At 36.1% G+C, this 17314-nt stretch overlaps 1 protein-coding gene across 2 annotated transcripts in view; it reads left to right on the top strand.

Moving 5' to 3' along the window:
• ANKRD42 (ankyrin repeat domain 42) overlaps nt 1-17314 on the top strand; it is a 136891-nt gene that overhangs the window by 46362 nt on the left and 73215 nt on the right. For both annotated transcript variants that reach the window (XM_081280143.1, XM_081280144.1), the window contains exons 10-12: nt 4281-4407; nt 6715-6859; nt 12449-12528. In XM_081280143.1, the coding sequence (XP_081136269.1) occupies nt 4281-4407; nt 6715-6859; nt 12449-12528 (352 nt within the window). The remainder of the gene's footprint in view (nt 1-4280; nt 4408-6714; nt 6860-12448; nt 12529-17314) is intronic.

Here is a 17314-nt window from a genome sequence, read left to right as displayed (position 1 = left end):
CTAATAATAATGGTTTACATTTCTATAATACTTTACAATTTTTACAACTCTTTAATATCTCTGTTTTATATTTTAAGAAGCACTCATTTAGTATAATATAATTTGATAAATAAAGAGCCTGAGGTTCAGAGAAACTAAGTTAGTTACTCAAAATCACACAGCTGGAAGCAAGTCTTTCAGACTTCCTTTTCCAGTGTTCTTTCTGGTCACCACATACATTGCCTCCTGAAAGGAATAATTTCATGCCATATAACTGTAATTTTACTTCTCGTGATATTTAGTCAGAGAGCCATGGCTTGTACTAATGAATAAGAACTGTTTCTGTGGAGCTCTTTTCTAGAAGAAGGATGAAAAGAATCTGAACTGAGGCTGACCAAAACAAAGGCATGTATAGTGGGTGAATAGAGTTCGGCAGTGAATTCAGATACTAGAGCTTGATCACTTCTTAGCTGTGTTACTCTTTGATCCTCACTTTTCTCATCTATGAAATTAGAATGTTAATATTGAATTACCTGATGGAATTGTTAACACACTAGAGGATGGAAAGTGCCTAACCCATGTTAGAGGCTCAAAAATGTCAGTTTCTTTTCTTTTGATCTCTGTAGGGTGTTTTCAATTATTCTGCCAGAAAGACCTAGTTTACCCACACTGTATTTTTTTTTTTTATTTCTAATTCATGGATTTCTTCTTTCTTTGAAAAAAATTTTAAGAACTCCCAGAATACTATGGGAAAGAATCTTACTCTCCAGGGAGAGTGGAAGACTCTTTCCTGGTGAATCTAATCAATGGAGAACTTGAAGATGCTGAGATCCCCCAACGGTGGTGCTGAGAGTTAACAATCTCTTTAGAGTTTCCTAACGTCTTTATTTTAAATAGCTTATTGAAATATAATTCATATACCATTTCATTTGCCCATTTAAGGTATACCATAAAATGGTTTTAGTGTATTCACATATTTGTTTACAAACAATCACCACAATTTTATGTTATTTCTATCACCTCTGAAAGAACTCTCTCGGGGCTGGGGTTGTGGCTTAGCGGTAGAGCGCTTGCCTAGAACATGCGGGACACTGGGTTCAATCTTCAGCACCACATAAAAATAAATAAAATAAAGGTATGGTGTCCAACTACAACTAAAAAATGTTAAAAAAAAAAAAAGAAAGAACTCTCATCCCTCCCTACCAGTAGTCACACTTTTTTAACCCTCAACTGCTGATCTACTTTCTGAATCAATAGATTTGCCCATTTTAGACATTTTACATAAATGAAACTGCACCATATGTGGCTTCTTATTTCACTTAACAGTGTTTCAACATGTGTACACATTGTAACATGGGTTAGTACTTCGTTCCTTTTTATTGCCAAATGAAAATTGATATTTTCATTTCATCCAAATGAAATTATCCATTTTCAGATGGATATCATACACACACACACACACACACACACACACACACACACACATCAGTTGATGGACATGAGTTGTTTCCACATTTTGGTCATTATGAATAATACTGCTATGAACATTCATGTACACTTTTTGGGGTGGAAATATATTTTCATTTCTACTGGGTATATACCCAGCAGTGGAATTTCTATGTCATCTAACAACTCTATGTTTAACATTCTGAGAAACTGCCAAAATGTTTTGTAAGTCAGCTGCACCATTTTACATTTTTTTTTTTAAAACCATATTTTCAGGGACTGGGGTTATGGCTCAGTGGTAGAGCGCTTGCCTCACATGTATAAAGCCCTGGGTTCAATCCTCAGCACCACATAAAAATAAATAAATAAAGTTATTTAAAAAAAATGTCAGTCTGCTGGTCTTCAAGGAATAGTATTTAAAAAAATAAATAAAAACCACTTTTCCATGTTTAAAGTGATAATGTCAGATAAGAAGATGCAACACATTTTTCATGCTACTAGTAAAGCTCATTTTACATTCTTACCAGCAATCTTTGAGTGCTTGAATTTCTCCGCACCCTTACCAACATTTGTTGTTATTTGTCTATGGTTATATCTGTTTTAGTGGGTGTGAAGTGGTATCTTATTGTAGTTTTAATTGGTGTTTCTCTAATGACTAATGATACTGACTGTCTTTTTTTCATGTGCTTACTAACCACTTGTATATTTTATTTGGAGAAAAGTCTCTTCAAATCCTTGGTCTGGTTTTCAACTGCTTGGTTTATCTTTTTATTCTTGTATCGTAAAAGCTTTTCTGGATGCAAATCCCTTTTGACCTATGATTTGAAGGTATTCTCTCTCATTCTGTTGGTTGTCTTTTAACTTTCTTGATGGTATCCTTGGCAGTGCAAAAGTTTTTGATATTGATGAAGGCCACTTGATCTGTTTTATAAGTTGTTGCTTGTGCTTTGGTTTCTTTTTGTTTGATATTTTGAGAATGTAAAGGACTGCAGGAAGTGAGCAATTGATCTTGTAGGATTTCAGTTTCTTATGAAATTTTTTGAGTAGAAGACACTTATGAAGAAATCACTGTCAAGAAATTTCAAAAAGATGTTTTGGGAAAGACTGAGAACGTGACTAGAATAGTTCCTTGTGGTATGTTTGATACAAATGAGATTGTAGCATTCTTGCTATATTGTGACACTCCCTGGTACTCAGCTGGACTGTTTGCAGCTAGTGAAGGGATACTATATATGAAATCATATGCCATTGTACTATCCCTATTTAATTTTATTCCAAGGAAACCTACAAAGAACTAGATGGTCCTTTCTTTGCCAGAGTACCAATTGGGGACTGGTTGAATTTATTGTGATCCTAGACTTCACTGGAAACAAGTCTCAGTTCAGAGCACATTTTAGTGAATTATGTTTAGGTCTATGGCATCATTGAGCCCTATAACCATTTGAGGTTTGATAATTGGTTCAAGATTCCCATCACATGTCATCTGGCCTCCTGTCACTTTCAGTGACAAGCCACTCACTATTATTTAGAAAGAAAATTTCTTTTTAGAATTTCTCTGAAGATTAAAATGGGTAAAGTTCTTAGTATCTTGTACATCATAGACACTCCTTAAATACATGATAATTTTAATTGTTTTTGTTGGAAAATTTCTCTTTTATTAAGTTGAAATCTTTTCCTGGAATTAATCCCAATTAATCCTACCTTTTACCTCTGAGGATTCCACAGAACACGTCTTTCAAAACAGCCTTTCAAATGTTAAAGAAATTATTTAACTCTCTCAATTTTTTTTCTTTTCTTTTTAATTGTGCTGGGGATTGAACTGAGGGCTTCATGCCTGCTAAGCAAGTGCTGTACTACTAAACTACATCCCCAGCCATATTTCAGTGTTTTCTTATGTGGCATTTTTTACCCCTTAATCTCCTCTACCACTTTGTTTGTTGATGATTCCCAAACCTATCTGCCCCTCAGAATTAATTTGTGGGTCTGGGATGGGCTTCAAGTATTTACCTTTTAAAAAAATACTCCAGTAGATTCTGGTGGTTGTATTTTAGAACCTGCAGCTCCAATCATTTGATAGATAAATCAGAGTGGTGTTAGGAAGAAGAGGCTGTAATTTGCTAACCTCGTCCTGTAAACAAAAGAATTTCTCATCTTTTATACTCTTGATATTTAGGTCCAGAGAATTACTTTTGTTGAAGGGGGCTCTCCTGTACATTATAAGATACTTAATAGCATCCTGAACTCATTAGGTGCCAGTAGCTGAATCCCAAGTTGGGATAAGCAGAAATGTTTCCAGACACTGCCAGATGTCCCTTGAGGGGGGAAAAATCACTCAAGGTTGAGACTCACTATCTTTAAGGATGAAAAGAAAAATCATAGTTTTGGTAGTTGGAAGATGATTGAAACTAATACTTCTTCCTCTCAGTATTCTCTTTCATAGATATTACAAGTGACTAACCAAAATTTGGAATGGATTAATTCTAGGTTATTTTAAATTAATAAAATGTATTTAATTTCTTCTGATTTTCTAATGTATAGTGGATTATATATAGTCATGTAATATACTACTGTTAGTTTTCTTTAAATCTTCTTGTCATAGCATTAATAGTTATAATAGTCTGATATATGCTCCAATAGCAGAGTAAGAATCCTATGTTTAGGTGTTTTATTGCTTGCTCATCTAACTATTCTGTCACTTATGTTTTATCCTCTGTATATATACCACCCTTTCTTCAACTGCCTTCTCAAACCTCACAGGTAGGTGGCTCAAAAGAAAATGCTTGAGAGGACCATGACTCTGAGCATATGTGCTGTTACACGTCTAAATTAGGTTCTTATTAAATTGTGTCTTGCAGTGAGAGCTTATAACAAAATTACAGAATTGAGACACCTTCTGGAAATTGCTGAGAGCAACTATAAACATTTGGGTGGGATAACAGAAGAGGATCTAAAGCAGAAGAAAGAACAGCTTGAATCTGAAAAGTAATGTCTTTAAAACTTTAATTATTTGTATTTAGTTACCTCTCTAGATGCCACGTGAGGGTTTGTTGTTTCATCCTGTCAAAGGGTGTTGGGTTCTAAAACCTCCTACTAGATCTCTGATGGAGAAGGAGTTAAAGTTCTCTTTTAAAGAAAATGTGATAATGTATACACAACATAAAATTTATCATCTCAACTGTTTTTAAATGTACAGTTCAGTAGCATTAAGTATATTCACATTGTTGTGCAACTTGAATCTAGAATTCTTTTTCATCTTGCAAAACTGGCACTCTTTAAGGAATTCGGGTTTTTTTTTTTTTGAGACTACAGCTATTTTAATCTTTTCAACCAGTATAGGTCTTTGAACATCCCCATCAGACAGGACTGCCTACTCACAAATATGAGACCCATTCCTGGGTTGGCCAACAAGAGTACCCATCAGAGAATGTGCTTAAATCTAGAGGCAGTGAGCAGTTGTATAGTTATACTTACCTTTTACCCCCTGTATCCTAAATTGACTCTCTGGACATTGGGTATCTACTTCTCTAGGAATCAGTGGCTGCAAGAATAAAAGATGCCGCATGCTTCTTTCCTCCCACTGCCTGTGTGCCTGTCTGTTTGCTTTCTAGAGTGCACAGAGAACAAAGGGGGACAGGAGACATGGCTCTGTAAAAGAGAAACTCGAATTGCACATGGTTTTTCTTCCTCTTCCTCTACTTTCCCTGCCCTTCCTATTGGTTTTATCTCTTTCCTTTACACTCTTAGAACTGCCTGTTTTCCTTCCATCCCCTTCTGGATCTAGCCTCACTAAGAAATCTGGTAAAGGTATTTAGAGTAACATTTAAATATTTGATAAAAATTTAACATGATTTCCTTCTATGGATAATACTTGGGGTTTAAATAGAAGACAAAATATGTTGCCAGAATACTCTTAATGGGATTTTAGTTGTTAGGAAGCTGTGGTAGAACTTTTTATTTTTGAGTCAGGGCTTCCTTGGTTTCTCACAAATCACATCATATAGGTAGCTAACCACTGCCTCTATACTCTTGAGGCGTTTGAGATGTAGAATATTTTTAGTACTGGCTTTAGCCTAAGATCCTAGCTGGAAGTTCTTAGATCCTTTCATTTATATTTTGGGTACAAACTCCTTATCTTAGGTATATCTATAAAAAAAGATAAATATTGATTTGAATGATACACTTTTGGTTTGTTACTTATTATTTACATCAAATTCACAATACAACAAAACATAGTTGTATTACTCTGTCCCAAGGATCATCTTCCCTTCTTATTTGTTGAACTTATTTGTTGGGCTTCCACTTCCTCCATCTTAACCCCACTCATTTTTCTACCAGAAAGAACTACTTCGGTGTACTCTCAGACTGCCCTCCTTGGGGACCTGGAATCCAAGCCAGCATGCTTTGGGAATTCTAGACAAAAACCCTGGTTTATGTCATAGTATCTCTTGTCTGGATTATTATGACCTCCTCCTGACAGGTTTCCCAGTCTCCTGTCCTTGTGCCCTCACCCCACCTTCTACCTTATTGTCTGTTCCCAAGAGAAATCACATTAAAACTTCAGCGAGAGCATGCTGCTTCTCTCTTCAAATCCTCCAGTGGATTCCTATTTCACTCAGTAAAAACTGAAATCCTTACTATGACTTATAAGGCCCTACCTGCCTGTTCTGGCTTTTTTTGACCTCTAACCTATACTATTTTCCATTTTATTTATTTATTTTTAAAACTACTCCAGCCAGAATGGCCTCTGATTTTCTTCTTTTCCTTTTTCTTTTTTCCTTCCCAGGCATATTTCTGCCTTAGGGTCTTAGGTCTTTCCCTCTCTGGAATGTTCTTCCCCTGATGTTTAGCTATCTATTTTCTGCAGAATTTTGCTTAAAGCACCCTTTTTAGTAAAGCCTTTCCTAGCCACTGAACATGAAGTGCTAATCACCTCTTCCATGATATTTTATATCACTGTTTCCTGCTTCTCTCCCCCTCCCCTTAGGACTTATCATCTCGGAGATACCAATGTGTTTTACTCCCCCCCCCCCCCACCTCTACTATCTGTTTTCCTCCACTACTAAATTAAAGAGGGCAGGTCTTGGCTTTTTTTTTTTTTTTTTTTTTCCACTACTTATCTCTAGTACACAGATCAGTGCTGGTTCAAGTAGACCTGAAATGCAGTAACTATGCCTTTGATTTAATTTACTTGTCTTAAATGGGCACTTTCCACTGTTACCAAAAATGTTAGTAATGGTATTGGAGTATATAATGATATTGGAGGATAATTGAATAAAATTGTTTTGACAGGACCATCAAAGAACTGCAGGACCAGCTGGAGTATGAACGACTCCGTAGAGAGAAATTAGAATGCCAACTGGATGAATATCGAGCAGAGGTGGATCAACTTAGGGAAACAATGGAGAAAATTCAGACCCCCAATTTTATGGATATGGTTGGTATCCTTAACATGTTTATTTTTATTGAGGAAATAAAAAAGAGTGTAAGCTTTGGGCTGGGACTAGTTGAGTTTGATTCCTGGTTACAATAATTTTTGATTTGGGAAAATCATTTAACTGCTTTGTGATTCAGTTGTAAGTTGAAGAGAATAATTTAGACTTTTTAGAGCTGATGTCAAGATAAAAGGAATATACATCTATATGTATAGCTCTATTTATCTCTAATAGTTTCTTTCTCTTCAATGTGTGTGTGTGTGTGTCTCTTTTAGTTAGGACCTCAGCATGGTTCACTGAGTGTGTAGTAAGTGCTATTGTTAATCTTGTACCATATAAGGAAAAGCTATTTTTTATAGGCAGAATAAGCAGTAAGAATTCAGAGGCAGTTAGAAAGTATGTACATTTTAATATTATAAATAACCTAAGTAAAGTTCTTGGAATGGAATCCATTTTAGAAACCTTCAGCAGTTTAAGAGTAGAAAAGAGGCAGGCCTGATGGCACAGGTTTGTAATCCCAGCTACTTGAGAGACTGAGGCAGGAGGATTGCAAATTTGAGGACAGTCTTGGCAACTTGGTGAGACTCTTGACTAAAAATAAAAGGGTGGTTGCTGGGTACAGTGGTACGGGCCTGTAATCCAGTGGCTTAGGAGGCTGAGGCAGGAGGATTGAAAGTTCAAAGCCAGCCTCAGCAACAGTGAGGCCCTAAGCAACTCAGTGAGGCCATGTCTCTAAATAAAATACAAAATAGAGCACTGGGGATTTGGCTCAGTGGTCCAGTGCCTCTGAGTTCAGTTCCTGCAACACCCTCCCCGTCCAAAAAAACGGCTAGAGGTGTAGCTCAATGGGTATGGCACTTGCCTAGCATGCGAAGCCTTGATTTTGATACCTAGTACTGAAAGGAAAAACAAAAAACAATAAAAAAGATCCAGCATAGAAATTTTCATAGCATCCTTTTGCTCAGGTTATGGAATTATACAAACTAACATTTGTGTAACACTTTGTGTTTACAGAGTTCTTTCACAAGTTTCTTATGTTATTTGTCTAGTCCTCATTTAGTATAGGAAGTAATGGAGGCTCAGAAGGGTTAAGTAACTTATTTAAATCACACAGCTGGTAATGGTGGAAATATCAGTTAAAATTTGTAACTTTGACTCCATACTCTTAGTTCTTTCACAATTGAAATTATGAATTTGGAATTCAGAATATAGCTGTAAAAAATAGAAAAAATTATCTTAAGAGTGACAAAAAGAGCAAATATATAGAAGGAAATTAAAAAGAAACTCATGTAAGAGATAGAGCCAAGTCCAGAAAAATAGGTGGAGTATAGAAGACAGAAACATGACAGCAGGAAACCCCAAGTGCTTCTTGTGTTTGAGGCCTTCTAGATCTCAAGAGTAGATAAGGTAGAAAGTGCACTGGGGAAACTTTGACCCTTATGTGTTCTTCAAGTGAAGACTGCCATGATGTGGTCCTTGTGATTGGCTCATTATGATACAAGGTGGGGATTCAGACATGGTTAATATTTTCTTTCTGTAAAGAAGTTTTTTCTTCATTATTGGATGAATTAGTTCTGTTCCAGGCCTGAATTGCTTCATGATTTATAACAAAAACTTCCTGGCTTCTTTTTATTTTGTACAAACTAATTATTAATCTCTTTAATAACCACCATTTTAGTCAGCTTTTTCGCTGCTATAACTAAAAGGATCTGACCAGCACCGTTATAGAGGAGGAAAAGTTTGAGGGCTCATGGTTTCAGAGGTCTTAGTCCATAGAAAGCCGGTTCCATTCCTTGGGGCTCCAGATGAGTTGAACATCATAGCTGGAGAGTGTGGCAGAGGGAAGCAGCTCATATCATGATCAGAAAGCAGAGAGAGAGAGACTCCACTCACTCTTCAGGTACAAATAAATATCCCAAAGCCATGCCCTCAATTAACCACTTCTCCTAGCCACATCCCACCTGCCTCCAGTTACCGCTCAATTAGTCCCATCAGGGATCAACTCACTGATTAGGTTAAGGCTATTACCCAATCATTTCTCCTTCAACCCTTCTTGCATTGTCTCAAATGTGAACTTTTGGGGGACATCACATCTAAACCATAAAGCCAATTTAGAAATACTAAAATAATATATGTCCTTGTCATCTTGCCACCTTGTGGCAGGGACTGCAATTCCTCCTCAAAGGTAGTTGTTTTTCTCCAGCTGCTTAGGTGGGACAGTCTTTATTTTGGGGATCACTCAAAATGTACCCTTTCATTTGAGTCATTCCAAACTGACAGTCTCTGCATAAAATTTTCCATTTTTTAGCTATTTATAAATTCTCTTTTCATGTTCAGAAGCATTCTGTTTTCAAGTTTGGGTCTGATTTCCTTCTGCACAATTCAGGTTCTCTAAAATGCCACTCTCCTCTAACAATGTGTAGACTTTCAGGAGAGCTGACTCAGGCTCTGGACTGAGGGCCGTTTGTTGTGCAATCTTGCTTTAGATTATTCCAAATTTAAAAAAAATTAAATATATTTTTCAGTTGTTGATGGACCTTTATTGTATTTATTTTTTTATTTTTATGTGGTGCTGAGAATTGAACTCAGTACCTCACACATGCGAGGCAAGCACTCTACCACTGAGCTACAACCCCAGCCCAAGTTAATCCCAATTTTTGTAAATGAGCTAATGTCATTAACAGATGTAACTCGGGCACTTCTTATTTTCTCTTCTGAAAAGCTTCTAATTCTCAATCTCCTCATCTATAAGATGGGGGATAATAATACTTCATGGGATTGTAGTGATATTAAATGAAATATTATGTAGAAACCCTGAGCAATTTGTGGCACACACAAGCTATTACTAGCAGTATTGTTTGTATTATTTTCTCCCTTTCTTGTGTCTTTTTCTCTTTTTTCCTTCCTATGCAGCTAAGGATTGGAAGAGTTTATTTTGGAGTCTGACTAAATCTTTCTCCCGCTACTTTCTTATGATTGCATAAAGTTGTATCTTTAAATCTCTCCACCCAAGAATCTATAGTAGTATAATTTTTACTCAGAGAAGTTCTTAGGAGTTACTTAGGATAGTTTGACATATTTTTAAAAATTTAAAAAAAATTTTTTTATACCTTTATTTTATTTATTTATTTTTATGTGGTGCTGAGGATTGATTCCAGGGCCTCGGATGTGCTAGACGAGTGCTCTACCGCTAAGCTATAACCCCAGCCCTAAAAACTAGTTTTTTAAATAACTGTTTTTATAGTGCTTTCTTAGATATTATCTCAGCTTCTCTGTATCAACACTGAGGAGGTAGATTCCATTTTATGTTATGTATGAGGAAGCTAAGTATCTTGTTAGAGCGTATAGCTAGTGTGAAGCAGGAACAAACTCAGAATCTCTGCCTTCAGATTATACTTCTCTAATCTTTCTGTGTATGTGATTATCAAACTCATATTTTAGTACTATGTCCCCATCAGGACTCCTCAACTATTTCTCATTGCCAGTAGCACATTTCCACTTGAAATTTTTGATGGCACCTAATTTAAAAAAATGTCTAGAACCAAACTCAACATAAAGACCAGATTCTCCTCTATGTACAAATTCATGGCATCACCATTTTCTCAATTACTGTCTTGAGTCTTGGATTTTTTTTTCTTTTTTGGTGGTACTGGGAATTGAACCTGGAGCACTCTACTAATGGACTATATCCCCAACCCTTTATATATGTGTGTATATATATGTATACGTGTGTGGAAAAAAAATATATTTTTTTTCCAACTTCCTAAGAAATTGGGAATGCAGTTGTGCATCACAGTGCCCTGCTCAGTCTTAGATTCTTAGTCATGACTAACTTTGTTTTCTCCAGCCCATAAAAAGTGGGCCATCCCACAGATAGGAGCATATGCTCTATTTTTCTTGCTGATCTTGTAGGTGTCTGTGAAGGTGTCTGTGTCTGTCTGAACTATTATTCTGTGTAGACATAGAAATTATCAGCTTGATTTTCTTGTCACTCTCCTACCCTGAATGAATGAATGAATGAATCTTCAGTTTCTCATTTATTCTTAAACTATCTTAACAGCCTTATTTCTGTCTGTTTTCCTACATGTAGCCTGTCTTTTCTGACCTTACCCTACTCTTTTCCATCACCAAGCCTTTTTCATTTTGTTCTTAGGCCTGAAGGCTCCCTATCAACTCTGCCTCTTAAAAATCCCCAGAAATCATTGCTTTTGTTACCTCTTTCCTAATGCCCATGACCACATATGATCTCTCCTTTCACCAAGCACTTTGTACTGCTCTGAGGGCATCTCATTTATATTACATTTTGATTGGGTACTTAGTTTATCCACAGTACTAAAAATTTAAGTTTCATAAGATTATCTGATTCATCTCTATAATATTTCAGTCATCATCAACTTAGGTATTGAGTACTTGTATGGTGGGCTTTGTGTCAAGACATTCTAATTTCAACCTAACAGCCCAGCCTCAAGTTCATCCTGTCCATATTACTTGCTGCTGCCATTATAAACTCCACACCCTCACTTTCTTACGGTGCTTGTTAAGATTTATTTTGACAAATTCATCTTTAGAAACTTGGATGGTAGCAAGTTTGCAACTGAGAGAAGAGGAGGGAACACAGAGAAATGACTGTTTTTCCAGGTGGTGTTGGAAGATAGCTTCCAGGTTCATACACTACTATATATGAATAAAGCTAACTGAGCTCATTAGCAAAAGTATCAGAAGGAACACCTTCAGGAATTAATTCTAGCCATGGGCTTTCCCCATGGACATGTGCCTTGTCCTGTTCATGGAGCTTCTTTATTCAGATTCTGTCCTAACTAGGTACACAGCATTTTTTAAATTTATTTTTTAGTTGGTCACAATATTTTTATTTATTTATTTTTACGTGGTGCTGAGGATCGAACCCAGGGCCTCGCACGAGCTAGGCGAGTGCTCTACTGCTGAGCCACCACCCCAGCCCCCACAGCATTTTTTTTTTACTTGAAGAATTACTCAAAAATGACTAAGAGCTAGTGAACATCTGCAGTGTTTCCAGCCTTATCCCTTGTTTCTTTCCATAGCATTTTGTTGATTTTTCTGATAGGTCATGAGAATTACCAAGATGATAAGAAATTTTCAGGAACAGTGGGAGTGGGGCAAAGTGGAAAATGAGACAAGGGCAGTAAAGAGGTGCTGTACAAACATAAAAGGGAAGAAAGGAGTCAGCAAATATAAATCCTAGCCCTGTGGGCCTTGCAAAAAAATCCAGAGGATGACATAGTGACCCTTTCTGCATTTCAGTTAGCAGTGTATTATGACATGTTAGTCTAAGATACAAGAATAAAAAACAAGGCATTCTCTTTGAGGGATATTTTAGGTAGAGATAGGACTGAATGATTTTTCAAGGTGCCTTCCAGCCTTAAGATTTAGCATAATATGAAGCACTGGTACTTCAGATTTGGGATCTTATTTACAAAAATCTTAAAAGAAATTTAATCAGATTTGAAAATACTTAGCATGATTAATTTTTTTTTCTTTTGAACAGACAATGTAGAAAGATGAAAATATGTGCTAGAATGAAAAGTCTCATTTCTTTTTTCTTTTGTTGATAGGAAGATGACTCATGTGAGTCCAGCAAAGAGAAGAGGCGTGTGAAAAAAAAGGTGCCTTCTGCGGGAGTGTTTGTAAGAAGGTACTAACTAGTCTGTGAAAAAACTTTAAATAAACTTGCTGGATTTTCTCTTTAAGAAATCAGTATAAATATAAATCTATAGCAACTCTTCTCAGAATTGTTCTGATATGCTACTATCCGATTTCTGAAGGTGGAAATATTTGATCATAGTGATTTTAAAAAAAAATTTTTGTAGTGGTACATAGACAGAATGCCTTTATTTTTTAAAATTCATTCTAATTTGCTACATATGACAGCATAATGCATTATAATTCATATTAAACATATAGAGCTCAATTATGATCATATTTCTGGTTGTACACAAAGTATTTTATTTGTTTATTTTTATGTGGTGCTAAGGATCAAACCTAGTGCCTCATGCATGCTAAGCAAGCGCTCTGCCACTAAGCTATAGCCCCAGCCCTATCATAGGGATTTTTAAAATTATATTGATTTACTTGTACACTCCCTCCCAAAATTAATTTTTATATACCTACTTAAGGAAGTCAAAAGTTATGAGCAATTAAATTTGTAAAATATAAATTGTCCAGTCTAATAATTAAAGGAAATCTAGTTCTAGATATTAAATTTATTAAAAATTTTGTTATGACTCCATAATAGGATTGTATTTCTTTCACTTTCTAAAGTACCATTTACAGCTGCTGTTGTGTTTATTTATTTGGTATGGGAACTGAACCGAGGGGTGCTTAACCACTGAGCCACATCCCCAGCCTCTTTTGTTTTTTATTTTGAGATAAGTTCTCACTAAGTTGCTGAGGCTGCTTTGAACTTGTAATCCTTCTGCCTCAGGCCCCCAAATTTTGCTGGGATTACAGGTACGTGCACCATGCCTGGTGCGCATATGATTTTAACATTTTTCTGTTTTTCAAATGATACAACTAATTTTACAATAGCAACCAAATATCTCACTTGGCAAAGTTTTATGCAAACTGAAAGTTTGCTATTATTAAAAAAGCATAGTATGTGTTGCTAAGAATACCCATTTAAATAATCTGCTTCAGAATTCAACCTTTGTATGTCTTGCAAGCTTTAGAAGGAGTATAGTTAAGAAGCAGCCTGGACAGGATAAGAAATACATGGCTTTATTATTTTTCTTCCCTTTACCCCCCCACTTCAAATTAAGATTAGTTGTTCTTTGCTGACTTAAAAAAAATGTATGATATATAGTTAGGTTCTGATTTAGTTTCCATATTTTACCTGCCCTTTCTTTCCCTTTTTTCCTTTCATGAACTAGCAAAGAATAGTTCCCCCATGAACTATCTTGGGGGCTCTGTCTAGATCTTATCTTTTTCTGAATATCTGATCACTAGCTTTGGGCTTCATTGGCAGTAGCATTCTCAACCACAATATACCAGCTTGTCCATTCTTGGTATCCTTACGTATACTTTTCATGGATGCTAAAGAACAATTTAATCTAGTATCATGAGGACTAGTTTGCCTTCATAAGAGTACACTGGATTGCTAAGACCAGTTCAGGCTGGTTAATGGTGTTAAAATAGATCAGCTTGAGCTGGGAATGTAGCACAGTGGTAAGGGGCATGCTTAACATGTGCGAGGCCTTGGGTTTGGTCCCTAGCACCACAAAAAAGAAGGAAAAAAGACTTAGCTCTTTTCTTGATACTCCTTATATTCACTATTGTTAAGTTTCTCAGTGGTTTCCAATGGACTTTGAATCTACAATAATATGAAGTATATATATTTTATAGACAGATTAAGTGGTTGTACCTAGGATCACATATTGCAGAGCTGTGGTTCTAACCCTAACAGCGAAAGTTCAGTCCTCATTCTCATTTACCACTTCTGGAATTCCAAATGCAACATTCCTCTCATCTTCTGGGATTATACAGATTTATTTTCCCCCTCTAATTATTGATTCTTGAGTTAATCCCAACCATGGAAATTGTTTTATTTGCTTCTGTTTTTTTTTCCAAGTCTATGTCTTTCTTATCAGTGAGGTAGGAAATACCAGAAGAACATTGTAATAGAAGCATGTACCTGTGGTAGAGGTTTCCTGGTTGTCCCCAACATCTATTCTTCTCTCTTCTCTAGTTATAGTATCTCCTGGGGTTTCTTGCTGCTCAGGATAAGAACTAACTTCTTAGGTTCCCTAGCATCGAATCAGATGGAAGTTGTGACCAATAGGATGTGAACAAACATAGTACCTTAGGGTCATGCCCCTAAAAGGGAAAGGGTTTTCCACCTCCTGCCCATTTCTTCTAAAATGTAGATGTGGTAGTGAGTCACTGGACATTATAAAAATGAGTAAGATGAGGAGGAGTCAGGACCCTGACACCATGGAGCTGACACATTAGCCCTTAGGATTCTTACACTGGACTGTGAGAGAGAAGTACGCCTGTTTCCCATAGAAGCAGAACAGAATGTATATTCTCTGTAGGGTGTTTCCAAATAAGAATAGGGATGAACTGAGCTTCTACAGCCTGTTTCTCCTACCAAATTTACAACTGGATAAGTTACTTTAATTCCTTAGAGCAGAGTGGAGGAGGGGTTAGAGTGATGACAATGTTATGATGTTCTTCATGTGCTATTCCTTCTCATGGAGGAAGGAAGTCTTCCATCTGGTTACAATTTAAAAATATTATTGTTTAATATAACTTATTGTTTAATCTCCACTAAGATTATTAAGTTCTATGAGAATTAAACATGTTTACCGCTGTGTACACAGAGAGCTCACGCTCTTTGGCACATAGCAGGTTGTCATAAGGATTAAGTGAATGAAATGCACTGTAGTTTATTACAGTGGACTTTAGCCTAGATGGTCTTTATTAATGTAATAGAAATTTATAATATGTTAAGAACTTGTAGATAAGAGATTTTGGAGATAATGAATCAGAATGTAATAGGATAATGTTAAGATATAGAGTTTTGTTTTGAAAACAACTCAGCAGTTAGATCTTTGAAGAAAATCCTTTGATTCTCACTCACTGGACCATGTGCATGAGTCTCTTTATTTTTCTACATTTTTCCTATCTAAAAAAAAAAAGGCAGGTTTCAAACTATCACTATTTGCTGATGACATGATTCTATACTTCGAGGATCCAAAAAATTCCACCAAAAACTTCGAGATTTAATAAATGAATTCAGCAAAGCAGCAGGATATAAAATCAATACCCATAAATCAAATGTATTTCAACACATCACTGATGAATCCTCTGAAAGAAATTAGGAAAACCACCCCATTCACAATAGCCTCAAAAACAAAAACAAAAATAAGCAAACAAACAAAAAACAAAACCTGGGAATCAATTTAACAAAAGAGGTGAAAGACCTCTACAAAGAAAACTACAGAACAACGAAGAAAAGAAATTGAAGAAGATCTTAGAAGATGGAAAGATCTCCTATGCTCTGTATAGGCAGAATTAATGTTGTCAAAATGGCCATACTACCCAAAGAGCTACATAGATTCAATGTGATACCAATTAAAATCCCAATGTCATACCTCACAGAAATAGAAAAAGCAATCATGAAATTCACTTGGAAAAATTAGAGACCCAGAATAGCCAAAGCAATCCTTATGAAGAAGAGTGAAGCAGGAGGCATCACAATACCAGACCTTAAACTATACTACAGAGCCACAGGAACAAAAATGGCCTGGTATTGGCACCAAATCAGACAGGTAGACCAGTGGTACAGAATGGAAGACACAGAGACAAACCCACATAAATACAGTTATCTTATACTAGACAGAGGTGCCCAAACACACATTGGAGAAAAGATAGCCTCTTCAACAAATGGTGCTGGGAAAACTGGAAATCCATATGTAGCAAAATGAAATTAAACCCCTATCTATCTCTCACCACACACAAAACTCAACTCAAAGTGAATCAAGGACCTAGGAATTAGACCAGACACCCTAAACCTAATAGAAGAAAAAGTAGGCCCAGATCTTCATCATGTTGGATTAGGCCCTAACTTCCTTAACAAGACTCCTAAAGCGCAAGAAATAAAATTAAGAATCAATAAATGGGATGGATTCAAACTAAAAAACTTCTTCTCAACAAAAGAAACAATCAGTGAGGTAAAAAGAGAGACTATAGTATGGGAGCAAATTTTTACCACACACATATTAGAGCATTAATATCTAGGATATATAAAGAACTCAAAAAACTTAGCACCAAAAAACCAAACTACCCAATCAATAAATAGGCTAAGTAATTGGACACTTATCAGAAGAAGATATATAATCAATCAACAAATATATGAAAAAATGTTCAAATCTCTAGCAATTAGAGAAATGCAAATCAAAACTACTCTTAAGATTTCATCTCACCCCAGTCTGAGTGGCAATTATCAAGAATACAAGAAACAATAAGTGCTGGTGAGGATGTGAGGGAAAAGTCACATTAATACATTGCTGGCAGGAATGCAAATTGGTGCAACCAATCTGGAAAGTAGTATGGAGATTCCTTAAAAAAATTGGAATGGAATCGCCATTTGATCCAGCTATCCCACTCCTCAGTTTACACCCAAAGGACTTAAAATCAGCATCCTATAGTGACGCAGCCACATCAATGTTCATAGCCAAATAGTGAACCCAACCTGGATGGCCTTCAATAGATGAATGGATAAAGAAACTGTGATATATATTCACAGTGGAATATTACTCAGCATTAAAAGAGAATAAAATTATGGTACTTGCAGGTAAATGGATGGAGTTAGAGAATACCATGCTAAGCAAAGTAAGCCAATTCCCAAAACTAAAGGCTGAATGTTTTCTCTGATAAGTGGATGCTAATCTATAATGGTTGGGGGGACACAGGATGAATGG

The sequence above is a fragment of the Spermophilus citellus genome (genome assembly GCF_964194105.1).
Source record: "Spermophilus citellus genome assembly, chromosome: 2".
NCBI classification, from domain to species: Eukaryota; Metazoa; Chordata; class Mammalia; order Rodentia; family Sciuridae; genus Spermophilus; species Spermophilus citellus.
The sequence above is the reverse complement of the archived record's forward strand: the minus strand, read 5'-3'. Positions and strand labels throughout refer to the sequence as shown.